We start from the raw sequence: 18,294 nt of genomic DNA, 5'->3' as shown, positions 1-18,294 counted from the left end.
TGTGGTTTTGCTTTTGAGAAAGTCTCATTCTGTCACATAGACTGAATTGAAACTCAAGGCAGCCTTCCTGCCTCAGCCTTCTAGGTGGATTAGCGGAAGGAACCATATCCAGCCTCTCTTTTTCTTAAATGAATGGCAGGATTTAAGGAAAAGTATATGCTTAGATTTACAGGTGTGGAAGATGACAGTTGTTTATACTCAAGTGGGAGAACTAGAGAATAGCATTCAGGATTTTGGATACCCTGCTGAACATAGCATCTTCTTTCTGTATTACTCTACCTGACATTCCTTAACTTTTTGTTTTTGTTGTTTTGTTTTTCAAGGGTTTCTCTGAATAGCCTGGCTGTTCTGAAACTCACTTTGTAGACCAGGATGTCCTCAAATCCCACTCTTGGTACCAACCCTTCTGTCTTGGGGTTTCTTTTGCTGTGAAAGAGACACCATGACTACAGCAATTCCTTTTTTCCTCCCCTTCCTTCCTCCCCCTGATCATAGCAACACTTAGAAAGGGAAATATTTAATTGGGTTGGCTACAGTTTCAAAGGTTTAGTCTGTCGTTGTCATGTGCTGGCAGTCATTATGCTGGAGAAGGAGCTAAGAGTTCTACATCTTGAACCACTAGCAGCAGGAGTCTGTGCTGGACAGAGCTTGAGCGTGTGAGTCCTCAAAGCCCACCCCCACAGTGACACAATTCCTCCAACAAGGTCATACCTCCTAAGAGTGCTATTCCCTATTTCTAAGCATTCAAACATATGAGTCTAGGAACTATAACCTATTCAAACCACCACATTCTACTCCCTGGCCTCCATAGGCTTGTAGCCATAATATAATGCAAAATGTATTCAGTTCAACTTCATTAGTCCCCATAGTCTGTCACAGTTCAACAATGTTTAAAAGTCCAAAGGAATCCCCCTGCCTCTGCCTCCCATGTCTGCGATTAAAGGCAAGTGCCGCCACTGGTGACTTCCTTAACATTGAGGTGCTGACTTTATTGTTTGTTAGACTCTGTCCTGTATAGCTACATTCTTGTGTAATTTTTTAAGACTTTTGTGGTACATTGTTTTTATTCTCTTTTTTGGAGGGGGACGTGAGTTGGAAGGAAGATCAGTGTCTCACTGTGTAACTTAGAATGGCTTCTAAATTACCACACAGCCTAGGCTTGACCTTCAACTTCTGATTCTCCTGCTTTGATTTCTGAGCACTGGAATTGGAGTACTTGGTTGTTGGTGTCCTCCTCCTCCTCTTCTTCTTCTTTTTTTTAAAGGATGTATGGTGTTTTGCCTGCCTTACATGTATGTACTGTGTATACAGTGCCCTTGGAGGCCAGAGGATGGTGTCAGATTCTCTGTGACTGGAGAAACAGATAGTTGGGAGCTACCATGTGGATGCTGGGAACTGAACTTGGTCTCTGGGAAAGCAGCCAATGTTCTAAACTGCTGAGCTATCATCTCTCAGCCTTTATTTTTGTTACTGTTTTTGGAGAGAGGGTCTAGTTGTGGCTTTATGGAGCTTACAACTTTGTCAAGGCTGTATTGAACTGAACATAGTCGCAAAGGCAGTTTTGTAATGAGGAATGGTGTAGCTAGAACATTGCAGACACTAGCTTATTTCTCACGCTGGTGATTGTTTTCAGTGTAGAAGTCAGAAGAATAGAAACCACCATCAGGCCAGTCTGATTTGTTCAGATTTGAGTAGTCTCATCAAAAGTTTCCCATTTGTTTTTAGGATTTTGTAATAAATTTTGCTTACTTCATCAGTGAATTAATTAATTAGTTAATTAATTTTTGAGACTGGGCCCCACTGTAGTCCAGTGCGGCCTAGAACACTATGTAGCACACACACTGCCCTCCAACTGGAAATCTTCTGCCTTGCCTCCCAAGTACTTGAGTTATGGGTATTCAGCATCAGGCCTAACTGATGCTGGTACCTGATAGTATATATATGGTACATAGAAATAATTATTTTGGCCAGGTGGTGGTGGCACATGCCTTTAATCCTAGCACTTGGGAGGCAGAGGCAGGAAGATCTCTGAGTTACAGTTGTGAGCCACCATGTGGGTACTGGGAATCAAACCGGGGTCCTCTGGAAGAACAACGGGTACTCCTGAGATATCTCCCCAAACCCATAGTGTAGATAATTAGCACTCAGAGTTTGGCTTTTAGCCTCTGAGCCATCTCTTCAGGACCATGGGAAGATTATCTAGCCAAGCTTTATTCAGAAGATAACTCCAATAGGCAATATTTAATTTCTTACTAAATGTAAAAGTTAACCTTTTATGCTCATGCTATTTGTGTTCACCTGTAATGGGCTTGAAGCATGAACCCATTCTGCAGTTTCCCTCCTGCAGGCCTGTATGGACTGAGTGGAACAAATCCGATCAGGATAGAAGATGTTTAGAGTGTGGGTAGCCTCAGGAACTTTCTACATATCACATATCAAATCCAGTACCTTAATTAATAGTTACCACTTTCCCCAGGGTTCTGATGTGGAGATCGTGAATTCTGCCAGTGACAGCTGTGAACTGAGTCTTGGCAGTTCCTCATTAGAGCAAGAGGAACTGCAAGTTCTTGATGTGGGGCCTGGAGGTGAAGGTAAGTTTCCGTTTCTTTTGCTGGGGCTGGGAGTATCTATCTTCCTTGATTGCCATTGGAATGGTCTTATCCTGTATGTTCCCTGGACTTGTGGGAAGCCAGAGACCTGCCAGCAAGTGTCTGAGAGTAGTTAGAAGGCTGCTGATACCTAGGAGCCATTGATGCATTGCATTCCTTGTGTGAAATTGTCCCCTCACGCTTTCGAGTAATTAAAATTTCTTAGCAAGAACAGAGTGATCATTCTTGGAAATTGATTTTGTTCTTGAATTCTATTCAGTTTACTGAGTGAGTGTCTAAAATGAAGGTTAACTTTAATATCACCTGTTGAAGTTATCCTTTGAATAAAGCAGCTTAGCTTGATTATCTTTCTATGGTATTTTAGTCTCTTGGTGCTGAGATTGGGTGACATCACATAAGTGACAAGTTTTCAAAGAAATAACGCTATTGATCTTGGTTTTATAGTGAACAGCTTGTCATCCATGGGAGATAGCATGTTGTCATCAGTGGAAGAAACCAAGTCAACAATTGAGGTAAACACTTTGTTCTGTGGATGTTTGATAAAGATTGTCCTTCTGTTTGTAGCTAAGCATTCTGTTACCTAGATGACAACAAAAAATAGTAGGGAAAAATATCAGTTTTAAAGTTAAATTAACTTCTGCTTGGTTTCAGGTCAGGACACCAAGCCAGTGCCTTCCCCTAGGACAGCCTCACAGCTCCGACTGTAACTAGAAGACAAATTAGTGTTGTTGAAAGAACTGTTCCCTTACCCCATATTGTGATCATTCTTGGAAAGTGATTTCATTCTTGAATTCTATTCAGAGTTGACTGAGTGAATGTCTAAAATGAAGGTTAACTTTTACATTTGATAGCAAATTAAATATCACCTGTTGAAGTTATCCTTTGAATAAAGCAGCTTGACTAGATTATCTTTCCATGGTATTAGTCTCTTGGTGCTGAGATTGGGTGACATAAAGAAAAATAATTCATTTCTGGTAGGGTCTGGAGAGATAGCTCAGTGATTAAGAGTGCCTGCTACTCAATCATGAGGACCTGAGTTCAGATTTCACCACACATGGAATAAGCTGGGTGTCCCACAAACAGCTGTAACTACAGCTCCAAGGGAGCTGATGCCCTCTTCTAACCTGTGTGCACACATAGGCATGTGCATACACTTACGCAGATACAATGTCTTGAATTCAGTCCCCAGGAACTCACCTGGTAGGAGAGAACTGGCTCTGGCAAGGTGACCTCTGCCACATGCACCTCACCAAAAAAGTTATTGAAATAATTTATTTTTGGGGATGGGAGGTCCAAGATGAAGGTGCTGATAACTGGTTTGGTGTGTGGTAATTGCTCCTTGCTTTAGGATGGTGCCTTTTACCATGTTCTCTATGGAACAAATGCCACATCCTTGGGTGACAGGAAGGGAATGGCCAAATGGCATCCTGCTGTGTGCTCTTCCAACAGCATTCTCCCCATCTCCTCAGCTTTAATGTTTTGTTTGTTTGGGGGATTTTTGGAGGCAGTGTCTTTTTACACAGCCCTGGCTGACTTAGAACTCAATACGTGGAGCAGGCATCCTCAAACATGCACATAGCTCCACCTGCCTTTGTCTTCTACGTGCTGAGATTAGTCATATACCAGCCTAAGTTGTAATGAATTTGGGGATATACTCAAGTGCAATCAGCCTGTCTCGTATTACCTGGGTGTATTTTGTGCCAGTAAACTTAAAGGACTGGTAAATAAGTGAGTTCTTGGGGTCCTGTGATCATGGAGGGAGCTGAGTAGTCTCTTCAACTTTTGAAGCACAGTGGGAGGAGACAGGAATCTCATCTAATTCTTAGCATTAAGAAGGGCTTTGCGGGGCTGGAGAGATAGTCCAGTGGTTAAGAGCATTGACTGCTCTTCCAGAGGACCTAGGTTCAATTCCCAGCATCCACATGGCAGCTCACAACTGTCTGAAGATCCAGTTGCAGGGGATCTGACACCTTCACACCAATGCACATAAAATAAAAAGTTAAATAAACCATAAAAAAAACCCCATGTGCCACATTTGAAAAAAAAGAATGGCTTTGAGGTCTCCAAACTAAAGAAAGCGGGCCTGTGACTGCATCATACTTTACTGTTGGATAGGAATCATTTCATTAAGGGCTAGGGGAGGTGTTGAGGGTGGACTTGAAGCATAGCATGCACAAGGCCCTGGACTCCAGCTCCAGCTTTGAAAAGCAAAGGGAAAGGGAGAGAATGGATAAGGAATGAAACTGGGTGTCGTGTATTTTGAACTGCAAAGCAAATTTAAGACTCAAAATTAATGGATTTACTGCCTATAAAATTTGGTTCCTAGGTGGAGGAAGCAGCTTCCCCTGAAGACAATGTGTATTTCGCAACTACCAGCGATGAGTCTGATATTGTTACACTTGAACCACCTAAACTGGAAGAAATGGGGAACCAGGAAGATATAATCCTAAAAGAAGTGCCCACCTCAGAAGACTTTAACATGGGTTCTTCCTCCAGTAGCCAGTACGCCTTCTGCCAACCGGAACCCGGTAGGAGCTGTTGCTGCAGCAAACCTCTGACATCTGAATTAATGGCCTCTTTCCTAGCTCCAACTCTCAACTTCTTAAATGATTTCTCTGAAACCCAAGAAAATCTTGGTAAAACTTGCTACCATGTCTCCCTGGCCTTCATGGCTCAGATCAGGGTTCTTTCTTTGATACATTACTGTGCATATGTGGGGCGGGGTCTTGGGGATTGAACCCAGATATTGCACATGCTAGGTAAACTCACACTGCCACATTCTGTTTATTAAAGTCTCAAGTCCTCAAAAGGTGCATTTGGTTTTTAATAATTGGTTGCAGGAATGATTGAGGTCTAGTGTGGTCTAGCTCTGGGAGTCTGGCTGTTTTTAGTAGCGCAGGTTAGTCTCAGACTTGGCAGCAGTTGTTTTATAGGCATGTCCTACCATTTTCCGAGCTTCCACAATTCTTTTGTTTCTTTTTGTTTTTGTTTTGTTTTGGGTTTTTGTTTTTTCAAGACAAGATTTTTCCGTATAGTCCCAACTGCCCTGGAACTCACTCTGTAGGCCAGGCTAGCCTCAAACTTAAGAGATCTTCCTGCCTTGAAAGGCATGCGCCACCATGACCTGACTACTTCACAATTTTTAACCTCAGTTTTCTGGATATGTAGTATCCAGACACAAAATACTTAGACATAAAGTTCCTGGGAAAATGTTAAAAAAAGAAGCCTGTAACTAACTCATTAATTAACCCACAGTAATAATTTAGAACTTTGTTTTAAATGGTTCCTAACTTGATGAAAAATCAAGAATATATAGAATCTAGTTTGGATGGATATACTCGTTAGATACTGTTGGTTTGAGTTGGTTTAAGGTAATAACATGCCACATTGTGTTTCTTGGTTTGTTCTAGGGCACAGTCTCTGTCTTGAGCACACCCTTGGCTAGCCTTGAACTTGCTACAGTCTTCTGCCTCAGTTGGGACTGAGCTGGGATTATGGTACAAAACACCCCACCCACTGTCCCCCACCATGCCTGACACTGTACTGCACACCTTTAATCCCAGTGCTTGGGGGCAGAGGTGGTGGACCTCTGAGCTCAAGGCCAACCTGGTCTGCAGGGTTCCAGGACAGGCTCCAAAGCTACAGAGAGAAACTTTGTCTTGAAAAAAATGAAAGACACACACAGAGTCTCTGTATGTGTTTAGATTAGAGCAGAGGAATCTTTTCTGAATATTCTAATCCATCCTTTGTTGAGCCGGAGATATAGATGGCTAACTACAGGTTAGTACAGCTGACCTTAGGATTCAGCAGGTACCTAGGGGTCAAGGGCTCTGAGAGGCCTTCCCACCCTCAGGGGCTCAGCAGGGCAGCACTTGGTATGTGTATTTTTTTTTCTTTTAAATTTTAGAATTCCATCATGTTCAGATAGTTTCCCTCCTTTTGATGTATTTACTTAACCATTATTTTTGGTCTGGCTTAAGATGCATGGAGTTAAGTTAGGCCCAAGGGCTCGGTAATGGAGCAGTCTACACATTCATTATTGATGGGAACTTGCCCAGGACTCTGACTTGATTTCTTCTTGAAAGACCTTAGACTGTTTCAGAATTGGTTAACAGAAATATTAAGGTTTTTTTGTTCTTTGAGACAGGGTCTCATAGTATATTCCTGACTGGCCTGGAATTCGCTATAGACCAGGTCAGCCTCAAACTCATAGAGAATGGCTTGTCTCTGTCCCTTGAGTGCTGGGATCAAATGTGTGTGCCACCATGCCCAGTTTAAGCATTTTTCAAAAAAAAAAAAAAAAAAAACCTATTGGAAACTTTCCCATCAAAATTGCTTGTATAAAGAAAATGTTCAAAAATAATGATAAATTTTGGGCTACACTGAAAATGCTGTTCAGCCAGGCACCACTGGATGATTTAATTTTCTGTTACTTTGTTCTTTTCTTTTCCATTCTTTTTTCCTTACAGCTTTTCAGGTTTCTGTTTTTGTATGATTCTAATAGGTGTGCAGCTTTCGTTTAAGAAAACCATTGCCTTCCATTGACCAGCCTTTTTCCTCAGAAGGCAAAGGTGATAGCTGTAGAGAAGTTTGTGTGTGTTTCTAAAGAGACAGTCATTGGATTTTAATATCACACAGATAGCAGTGTTAACTGATAAAAGTTGTATTTTCCTTATTGTTTATAATAAAGCTCTATACATTTTTTCCCCCTGTTTATTCACAAAAGAAAGGTGGTGGGAGAAGCTGTGGAAGATTCCTGAGTGCATCAGGGGATGGGATGATCAGCTGAAACTCCGAGTTCCTAGCCAGCTCGCTCTCCAAGGTGGCCTGACTGCTGGGCGGCTTCTCAGCTGGCCTAGTCACATTTACTATTGAAGTGCTGAGTGCTTTGGAGAGTCTTGATACCAGAGATCCCATAGACAGGCTGGCTGAGCTTACTGCATGCCTCCGCATTGCTTGCTGCTTGGATTGTGGGCCAAATTATGCTGTACAGGAAGTTCAGAAATTCAGATATTTCCACTATTACATGTATGAATTAACGATGGAAATATTAGGTAGTTGATGACAATGTTTATAGGGTGGGCTGTTCATCTATATTATATATTATGTATTAATAGATGAAGGCTTGGAGATGTTTTTTAAGACATTTGGTGAAAGGTTTGCTTTTACACTTACTTTCTGTGATTCCGTCAGAAAGTAACTGCAGTACCCCAGCCATGATCTGAATGAATGCCTTTTTATTATGCAATGCTTGTTTTAAGTCTTCCTTTCTCTCTTTTTATCTAAGAAATGTACCTACCTCACAGCTAAGGCAGTGGTGATCAAGAATAACCAGACCCTTGCTGGGCATGAAGGTCACGACACTGATCCTCTCAGGGCCCCATGTCACTGATGTGTTCATTCAGGAGTGATGCTGTCTCTTAGTTGTCATGTGAACAGGAACCGAATTCTCTACACTCGATCTTTAGAAAGCATTACCTGATACAGACCCAGCTTTCCTGTGGCATGAATAGCCTATTTTCTGACAGACTGGCATTTTTGGTGCATGAGTGTGTGCTGTTTTGGAGCTCGGTGTTAAATTCAAGTTTGTGTTTTATCCTTACTTCTAACTGGCATATAGAGATTACTACCAATTCTATTAATAATTTGCTGAAATATGGAATGGAGTTGTTAAGTGACATGCAAAAAGCTGCAAGTAGTGTTTTCAGGGGGGTGTTCCTGGAGCGGAGTTTTTGTGACGATTTCTTTCCTCAGTTTGTTCTTAGCATCGGGGATAGCTGTTGTGTCGTTTCCTCATGCTGACATATTTACTAGAGGGTACAACCAGCAACCTTCTGGTCAGAGAGGCAGTCGAAGGGAAGGGCTTGCCTGACTTTGGGAACCTGGGTCGAACTGTGGTGCTTTGGACCTGCATGGTGGGGTAGGGACCTGGAAGACCTATTGATTGTACAAGACCGGGACATACTTATATACTTCCTGTCCCTTCACGTAGCTGTGAAATGGAATGAAAAGACAGGAGTTCATCTTTCTTTAACTAAAACAGAAATTTGCTTGTGTCTGTAAGCCTGAACTAGACTACAAGAATGATTAACTGTTCTAGATCGTAAGGGGGAAAGGGCAGAGCTTTGAGAAGAGCTGGAAGAGAAACCTGTCAGTCACAGGGTATAACAGTTGATGAACTACAGTTAATCTGTGTTTGGTTTGCTGCTGGTAAATGAACAGGGTGTTCTTGTTTGTGTTTCTTTTTTTTGGCTTTTTCATGTTAAAGGGCATGTAAAGCTAGCATTGATCATTATAAACCATAATTTACTGGGAAGCCTTTTTTGAGAATGTTTACCTAAATGTCAACATTTTTCTTTTTAAAATAGTCTTTTCATCTCAGCCTAGTGATGAGGAATCAAGTAGTGATGATACCAGTCATGAGCCCAGCCCTGCCCTGAGACGCCGCCGCAACAGGAGAAAGACCGTTTCTATCTCAGAGTCTGAAGAGCTGCCACTTGCTGAACCAGGAGATGAAGCCTCCAAGGAGCTGAATAAACGCCACTCTAGTGGTGGTCTCAACAAGTGTGTAATTCTGGCCTTGGTGATTGCCGTCAGCATGGGATTTGGACATTTCTATGGTAAGTGCTTAGACACACCTTGTGCAGACGCCACCTATGTTATAGCAGCAAGACAAGATGGCACACAGAAAGGTCAGTGTTGGTTATTATGGCCTATATGTAGCTAATTTACTCAGGAAGCAGAGAGAATTTGCTTAAGCAGTTTGACATTAGTCTAGGTAACATAGCCAGAACCTGTCCCAAAATAAGAATTAACAGTTTTCTTTTTTGAGACAAGATCAGGCTGGTCTTCCAGCATCAGATTCTCAGGTTTGAGAAAAAGACTACTAAAATAACATATTTGTGGCTTTCTTGTTTTGTTTTGTTTTTTAATAAGAAGATTGGAAGATTAAAAATCTGAAGTTGGGTAGTTGGCTTGAGATGGCTCAGTGGTGAAGAGCGTGGCTACTAAACTGTTGTTCCAGAGCACCCTAGTTCAGTCTCCAGCACCCTGCCCACATGGTGGCTGCTTCATAAACATCTGTATTCCCTCTTCTGACCTTTTAGGGTACTGTGTGCATGCCTTTAATCCCATAGGCAGGCAGAGGATTTTCATTTTGAGGCTAGCCTGATTCACACATTCCAGCTTCTTAGACCCTGTTTAAATTAAAATAGAAATCTGGAGTTAAATGTGGTTGCTATATATGATAATCACGTAGAAAACATACATGAGACCCTTGGCTTAAGACCCTGTGTTCACCTGGCGGGGGTACATTCCTTTAGCTCCAGCACTGGCAGAGGCGGGCACATCTCTTGAGTTCAAGCCAGCCTGGTCTACAGAGCAAGTTCCAGGACGGCTGAGAAACTCTGTCTCAAAAAAAAAAAAAAAAAAAAAGAAATTTGAACTGCTTACCTCGGGGCAGATGGTTAGAATTTGTTGCACGGTATTTAAATTCCAGCAAAATAGTCACAGTGTGGTATACAGGGTGTGGTTCATATCTGTTACACCAGCCCTTGAGGCAGAAAGTTCAAGGACAGCCTTGGATAGTAGTAGTACCTCATCAGTCATTAGTCTCACCATCTCTACTTGGAGGTGGTGCCTTCTGTTAGTGTAGTTACAAATCTTCATACAGGTGGTCTGTAATAAGATATTTTGTTAGATAAATGTTTTGTTAGGTTATGCTTATGGCTATCTTTTTCCAGACTCTCTGGCATGAATTACAGTTTTGTTAGTATGATCATTCTGAACAGTCAAACAAACAGTTGGTAGGTCCAAGTCCTGTCCTGGCAAACTGTACAGCATGGCCCCTCCACAGTAAAACCTAGATGTGCCTTGAGGTTGGATACAGGAGTCATTTTGTGACATTCCTTGCTGCCTTCCTGATTCTTTTTTTTTTCTTTTGTTTGGTTTTTCAAGGCAGGGTTTCTTTGTAATAGTCCTGGCTATCCTAGAACTCTTTGCAGACCAGGCTGGCCTCGAACTCACTGAAATCCACCTGCCTCTGCCTCCCAAGTTCTGGGATTGAAGGTATGCCCTACCACCTCCCAGCAATTCTTCCTCTTTCTATGACTTTGAGACCAGCCTGGTCTACAGAGGGAATTCCAGGACAGTCAAGGCCAAATGGAGAAACCCTGTCTTGAAAAACCAAAAGGAAAAAAAAAAAAAAGAACATCTCACTGATGAATCTTTTTTATGGTTTATTTAACCTTATTTTATATGCATTGGTGTGAAGGTGTCAGATCCCCTGCAACTGGATCTTCAGACAGTTGTGAGCTGCCATGTGGGTACTGGGAATTGAACCTAGGTCCTCTGGAAGAGCAGTCAGTGCTCTTAACCACTGAGCCATCTCTCCAGCCCCCCTGATGAATCTTTTAAGTTCTGTAATTTTGGGGGAAGTTTTAACCACTTACTACTGTGTGTGTCTGAGTGTATGTTCAGATACATGTGCTACGGCATATGTCAGAAGGCATCTCTTGAGTTCCTTTATGGGGGTTCAAAGACTCAAACTCAGGTCTCAGGTTCACACTGCAACCACCTTTTCCTGACATCTTGCCAGCACAAGGCCTGTATTTGTACAGTTTGAGAACTAAAGTTCTCAAATTCTGTTCTTTTAGACTTTGCAGGCTAGTTCAGTTTATTCTCTTTATTTTCGTGGTTTTGGTGCAGGGTAACCTGGCCTGAGCTCGTGTTCTCAGCTCCGGGTGCTGGGATTACAGACCTGTGCTGCCAGATCTGCCTAGAGGAGCACAGTGTACGTTAGAAATAAATTTCTCAGATCTTGTCAGGTTCACACCTTTTGAGCTGGCCTTAGACTCACAGAGCTCCTTTTGCCTCTACCACCCACGTGCTGGACTAAAAAGTTTATGCTGCCAGGCTTGGCAGCTTGACAGATCTTAGCTTGCCTGTGTAGGCTATTTTTTAGATTGACTAATTTTCCTGGTCTATATAAACTACACTGTTTCTCTGTCTTAATAGTTCTTTCCAACAATATGTTTTTTCATGATTGTGGTTAAAGTATTCGATAGAGAACGTGATGTTGGAATAAAATGATGGGGCAGTCCATATTTGGTAAAGTCAGAGCCACTGAATTATGTTTTCGGTGTTCAGCTGGAAGTGGTCTTTGGGCTCGTGGGAAGGCCTGCTTGTGTGGACTCCTTAGATCCACACTAGTGAGACATGTTCTGAAGCACGCTTGCCTGTGTTGACAGCTGAAGCAAATGTGTCAATGTTTCTATGTGTGTTTTTGCCTCCCTACAGGTAAACATGAAGGAAACAAGGGGAAAGGTCTAAAATCTTTTTCTTACTAAAAACCCAGTGTTGGATATTAACTTTAATGTTAATACAGACTGCACTATACTCTCACAATTTGCATGACTTTGGAATATTTTTTAGAAAGTACAGTTTAGAACAGTCCTTCTAAAACCAAGAAATTTTGTTTCCTTGTTTGCTAGCTTTAACAAAGTTAACACATTATCTCCCTTCCTATACAGTGAGGTTTCCAACCTGGATTTATGCATTGGTAGTCTATCAAAGTTCAGGAGGTGTGCTGGCTGCTTCCCATTGAAGTAGAGGGTTTCCAAGGGGAAGAGCCCTGCTAGATAGTGAAGTAGCTAGATGTTGTGCTAGGCCCTTTACCACTGAGTTGAATCCTCACTCCTGTAATGAGCAGTGTTCAGAAATGGGTTCCAAGATCTGTAGAATGAATTAAAACGGATTGTTTAAACTCCTGTATGTAGTGGCCTGTTCGCTGGCAGATGTGCCTGTTGGTTTAGTGCTCTATTTTCTTGTGTGTGACACATGTAGGAGGAACTTGCAAACAGCTTGTCTTGGCAAAAAAAAAAAAAAAACACTTTGAATTTAAGGTCAAATAAGAAGGAATTGTCCAAGAACCAGGTAGTAAACTCAGGACTTTACAGATGGTAGCTAGAGAGGCTCTTCCACCAAGCTACATACAGCCCCCATCCTATGGCCGAGATGGATTTGAGGGCCAGCAAGATGACTCAGTGAGTAAGGGTGCTTACTTCCAAGCCTGATACCTGCGTTTGGTCCCTGAGAGCCACATGGAGAAGGAGGGAGCCAACTCATACAGGTAGAGGGAGATCAAGATCGTCTTCGACTAAATAGGGGGTTGAACTCCATTCTGGATGACTTCAGATCCTGACTCACCAGGCATTGGTGGTGCACACCTTTGATCCCAGCATTTGGGAGGCAGAGGCAGGCGGATCTCCGTAAATTTTAGGCTAGCCTGGTCTACAGAGCTAGTTCCAGGACAGATTCCAGAGCTACAACAAGAAACTCTGTCTTGAAAAACAAACCAACAAAAAAGACAATTTTGAGAATGGTAGGTGTTTGTAATTAGACTTCCTGTGCTATACTTCAGTATCCTATAGGCAAATTATTAAGATACATATATTTTCATTTTTCTTTGATTCTTAATCTGTAGGAAAAGAAACCCACTGATGGCCTATTTCTCTGTTTAAATAGGTTTGAAACACTTTCACAGTTCCCAATGAAAAGCTGAATGCCTTCAGTATAGCAAGATGAGAACTTTTGTTGTTGTCATTGTCAGAGTGGCCTGTGTTTTTCTTTGGAAGGGCAGTGAACTGCTTAAATGTTCTTGTGTGTGCTGACTGGGTTAACATAATAATTAATCTGCTTGGCCTGAGCTCTCGCACCCACTGCCTGTGACGAGTGACACCATGGGTTTTAAAGAAAGCAATGCCCTTTCACAAGTTAAGTAGCTAGTGTGGATTGAATGCTTCATGCAGTTCTGAGTAGTGGCTGTCATGCTCTCCACACCTGATGGTTTTCCATTTCAGGCACAATTCAGACTCAGAAGCGCCAGCAGTCAGTCAGGAAGATCCACACAGACGAGCTGATTAACGGGAAAGGTTACCTTTCACAATGCCAGCAGGAACCAGAGTCTTTCCTAGATTTCAAGGTGAGTATAAATTAAACATTGAGAAATAACCAGTAGAAATAATTGTTTGAGCTAGGTGTAGGGGGCACACACACAATAACCCTATCCTAGCACGTGAGGACTGAGGCAGTACGAAATTAGGCCAAGTTCAAGACCCATTTAGCAACACCTGCCTCAGAAAGCTGAAAAGGAAGCCAACAGTTAATCAACTTAGATGAGGTTACAGTAAAGATCGATCAATCAATAATTGGGCCGAGCGAGTTGGCTCAGCAGTTACCTGCTCATTACCAGGCCTGACCAACTGAGTTCCATCCCCGGGCCTACTGGTAGAAGGAGAGTGCAGACTCCCCACAGCCACGGGTTGATCTCTGACCTACAGACAGACTCTAAAACACACAAATAAATGTAATAAAATTAAAAATAATGTTGAGAAGTTGTTCAGTATTTTTATACCTGTTCTGTTGGTGTATATCATGTAACTTCTTGGCGCTCTTGTGAGTGAAGCAGTCTGTTTAAGAAAGACTAAGTACTTGACAAGGCTAGCAGAACTATTGGATTCCACTTAAGTATTTCACTTCAAAGATCTATTTATTTATTTATTTATTTATTTATTTATTTATTATGTATACGATATTCTGTCTATGTGTATGCCTGCAGGCCAGAAGAGGGCACCAGACCCCATTACAGATGGTTGTGAGCCACCATGTGGTTGCTGGGAATTGAACTCAGGACCTTTGGAAGAGCAGGCAGTGCTCTTAACCTCTGAGCCATCTCTCCAGCCCCCAAAGATCTTTTAAAATGGACCTGTGTGTGTGCACGAGTGCTTGGGTGCTTTGCATGCATGGTGCAAATCAGAAAACAACCGTAGGAGTCAGTCTTGTGATTTGGGTGCTGGGGAGTCCAGTTTAGATCATCAGTCCAGCAGCCAGGACCAGCTGGTGCTGGCAGCTGGACCATCTTGCAAACTACAGTTTTAAGTCTTGCTTTTCTTTTCTGAGAGCAATGAGTTAGTGAAACAACTATTTCAATTAGTTGTTTTTCACATGTAAAACTCTTTTACTCCTTTTTCCCCCAAATTCAAGTTTACTTGGATTTGGGGAAGTAGTTAACTGTGTTACCAGGATTCATAGTATCCTCTGTGTACAGAGATGTTTCCATGAGACTCTGACTTATACACCGACATCCTGTAGCATTTCCAGCCACCCCAGTGCTCGATTAAAGGCACGTACCACCATAGCATGCTGCCTTCTGAATATGTTTTAATCCATGTTGGTACTGAGTCGGGATACTAATGACTGATTCATGTTTACTCACAGAAGGCAAATGCAGCTAACTTTATAATGTCTTAGTGTTGAGTGTGGTTTCCTTCGCCTTTAATCCCAGCACTGATCTCTGAGTTTGATGCCAGCCTGGTCTACTTAGTGTGTTCCAGGACAGCCATGGCTATGTTGAGAGATCCTGTCTCAAAATAAATGAATAAATAGAAAAATCTTAGTTTTTTTTTTTTCCGTAGGCATCTTTCAGGTCAGCTCCCGTAATAACATGATGGAGGGGTTTTCCTCACTTTTCCAGTTTACAAATGTGTATAATCTGGTGTTGTGAGTGTTTGTAATCTGGTGGTGTGTCTGCATGAGTGTGTGTAATCTGGTGTTGTGCCTGTGTGAGTGTGTGTAATCTGGTGTGTCTGTATGAATGTGTGTAATCTGGTGTTGTGCCTGTGTTAGTGTGTGTAATCTGGTGTGTCTGTATGAATGTGTGTAATTTGGTGTTGTGCCTGTGTGAGTGTGTGTGATCTGGTGTTGTGCCTGTGTGAGTGTGTGTAATCTGGTGTTGTGCCTGTGTGAGTGTGTGTAATCTGGTGTGTCTGTATGAATGTGTGTGATGATCTGGTGTGTCTGTGTGAGTGTGTGTGATCTGGTGTGTCTGTATGAATGTGTGTGTATGATCCGGTGTGTCTGTATGAATGTGTGTGTATGATCTGGTATGTCTGTGTGAGTGTGTGTGTATGATCTGGTGTGTCTGTATGAATGTGTGTGATATGGTGTGTCTGTATGCAGCACTGAGCATTGACTCTGGAGCCTTGAGTCTGCTAGTAACTACTCAGCCCTTTATTCTATTAGAGATGGGTGGAGTTCTGCCTAGCTTGTCCTTATTTGAAGTCTCCCTCCTCATCAGTGTTTGTGTGATACTTGTAGTTTTCATTTTTTCAAGAACAAAAGCCTTCTTGAATATATGACAAGTGACATTTAGCATTTATTTCCCAATTTTTAATACTGTTTAACCACACCCAGGGGATTTATGCGCATGCTCATATACATACCTATATACATATACATATGTGGGCAGTAAAGGTTATGGTTGTTACAAGATTAAGATTTAGATTAAATTATCAAGGACTTGACATTTCTCTTCTCTTTCAAAAAAAAAAAACCTTCTAGTTATTGAAAGAAAACCTTGAGAGGTGTTGGACCGGTACTTTGGGAGCGGTTACCTTTGAAACCCAGAAAAAGAATCTTGCTGCCGAAAACCAGTATTTACGAATATCTCTGGAGAAGAAGGAGAAAGCCCTGTCTTCACTGCAGGAAGAGTTACGGCAACTCAGACAGCAGATTGGATTGTTGGAGGATAAAGGCACAAGTACCCAGTTAGTTAAGGAGAACCAGGTTCTTAAGGAGTGCTTAGAAGTGGAGAAACAGAAAACAAAGAGTTTCGTTAATGAAAGGGAGACTCTGTTAGAGGAAGCAAAGATGTTGAAGAGGGACCTGGAGAGAGAACAGCTCACAGTTAAGGCTCTGCGGGCAGAACTTGAGCAGCCAGTCCCTCGCCAGGTACAGGAGCATGCAGATTGTCCTAGTATGCAGACTGAAGAGAAGCAAGTTGTGTTGTTACAGCAGAGACTCGCGGAGTTGGAGCAGAAGCTAACCTTCGAGCAGCAGCGCTCTGACTTGTGGGAAAGACTGTATGTTGAGGCGAAAGATCAGAATGGGAAGTCAGAGACCGAAGGGAGGAAGAGAGGAAGCAAAGGAAACCAAAGGGCTAAGAGCAAGTCGAAGGAGACGTTCCTGGGGACAGTTAAAGAGACGTTTGATGCTATGAAAAATTCTACCAAGGAGTTTGTGAGGCACCATAAAGAGAAAATCAAACAGGCCAAAGAAGCTGTGAAGGAAAATCTGAAGAAGTTCTCAGATTCAGTCAAGTCCACTTTTCGACATTTCAAAGATACCACCAAGAACATCTTTGATGAGAAGGGCAGTAAGCGATCTGGGGCTTCAAAAGAAGCAGGAACCGAAAAGCCAAGAACAGGTTATGGCTTTTCTTTGTACTCACTGCACGAGGTACAGAACCAGAATGGCAGAGGCCCTTCTGCACAGAGGGATGGAGGGAGAGAAAAGCCCAGTCACTCAGAAGAAATTAGAAAAAATGCAAATTCATACACGTTCAAGGACAAGTTTGATTGCAAGGACACCCATTCCACCAGAAGGGGTTCTTCGGGTATGTTTGGATGTGCCGGGCAAGAATCTTCTAGCCCTGTTAATGCAGCGAGTCCTATCAGGATGAATGACTTCCGAGAGCTGATTCAGTGGTACTTACTGAATGAGCTGGGTACTTTTCACCACTGGAAAGAACTGGATCAGTTCATCAGTCCGTATTTCCCGGATGGTGTCTTTAGACAAGACCAGAAGCTCTTCGCCCACTTTGTTGGTGCCGTGAAATGCTACCTTAAGGGAATAAAGGAGTATCACGTAGAGGATGACCGTTTGGAGAAGTTGGATGGATACATATATAGACACTTTGGGCACAATTCCGCCCTTCCATTCGGACCCAGGTCGGTTTACATAAAACTATGTTACTATAATAGATTCTAAGAGTGGTATATTGTATAGTGTTTTTTTTTTTAATCGCTGAGCTTCTTGGCAGGTTACTGTTTGCAAGAGGCAAGCTTTAGTACCACTGAAATTCAGAATAAATTGAAAAAGTTTTAAAACTTAAATATTACAAACTGAAAAATTCATTGGCTTGAACAAATGATTAAATTATACCTTAAAAATTAGTTAAGAGTATATTAACTTATTTGAGCCAATTTGGTTTCTTTCAGTGTAGTATAATCTTTGATAGGAAGCTAGAACAGATTTTAATGTCAAGTTTAGGTCATGCGCAGCTGCCCCTCTGTCATCATTGTTGGTTTTATGTGACAGTAAGAGTACTCATTGATCGGCCACTGTACAAAAGGGTGGTGGATCGTCAGGAGCCACAATGCTCCATAATCAATCCTGTGTGCATTGTCCTTCAGCTTTTTATTCTGTAACTCCATGTATGTGGTGTTTACCTTTGAGATTCACATAGTTCCATCTTTATGAATAAATCAAGTGTGCCTATAAAATAATGAGACTGGTTTCTGATGTCTTTAGTTCCTGAAGCAGGTGTCTAGTGCTGTGCCAAGCAAACCCCTGGCTCTTTAGGAATTAGGTGTGCACCTAGTGGCATCACGGTGTATAGTGACCTCAGGGCAGTCTGGAGACAGCCAGGAATTCTTCATGATTGAAGTAACCTTGCCTCTAAACTGGCTCTTGGAAGAGAAGTGAGGGTTAGTTTGTCCACAGGGAAGGCATCTTACTGGAATGGAAGGTCATTTGCAAAGGTGTGGAGGAATGAAGACCTACTTCTTTATGAAACAGGTGGGCTGGAGGGAATTAGGAAGGTCTCTACTTTGTCCTGAAGTGTCTG

The 18,294-nt window shown here is 42.2% G+C and overlaps 1 protein-coding gene across 6 annotated transcripts in view; it reads left to right on the top strand.

Moving 5' to 3' along the window:
• Window positions 1-18,294, top strand: part of Ccpg1 (cell cycle progression 1) — a 30,606-nt gene that overhangs the window by 10,707 nt on the left and 1,605 nt on the right. For 3 of the 6 annotated variants that reach the window (XM_041679830.1, XM_041679827.1, XM_041679828.1), the window contains exons 3-10: window positions 2,477-2,591; window positions 3,054-3,121; window positions 4,936-5,137; window positions 7,336-7,431; window positions 8,978-9,229; window positions 11,907-11,933; window positions 13,469-13,590; window positions 16,008-17,395. In XM_041679830.1, the coding sequence (XP_041535764.1) occupies window positions 2,477-2,591; window positions 3,054-3,121; window positions 4,936-5,137; window positions 7,336-7,431; window positions 8,978-9,229; window positions 11,907-11,933; window positions 13,469-13,590; window positions 16,008-17,395 (2,270 nt within the window). The remainder of the gene's footprint in view (window positions 1-2,476; window positions 2,592-3,053; window positions 3,122-4,935; window positions 5,138-7,335; window positions 7,432-8,977; window positions 9,230-11,906; window positions 11,934-13,468; window positions 13,591-16,007; window positions 17,396-18,294) is intronic. The other 3 variants (XM_041679831.1, XM_041679829.1, XM_041679832.1) reach the window with 3 other exon arrangements.

This window comes from Microtus oregoni, unplaced genomic scaffold (assembly GCF_018167655.1).
Source record: "Microtus oregoni isolate MIOR12 unplaced genomic scaffold, Mior012 000032F_ref0000030, whole genome shotgun sequence".
Lineage (NCBI taxonomy): Eukaryota > Metazoa > Chordata > Mammalia > Rodentia > Cricetidae > Microtus > Microtus oregoni.
This window is presented reverse-complemented; position numbering and strand designations above follow the sequence as displayed.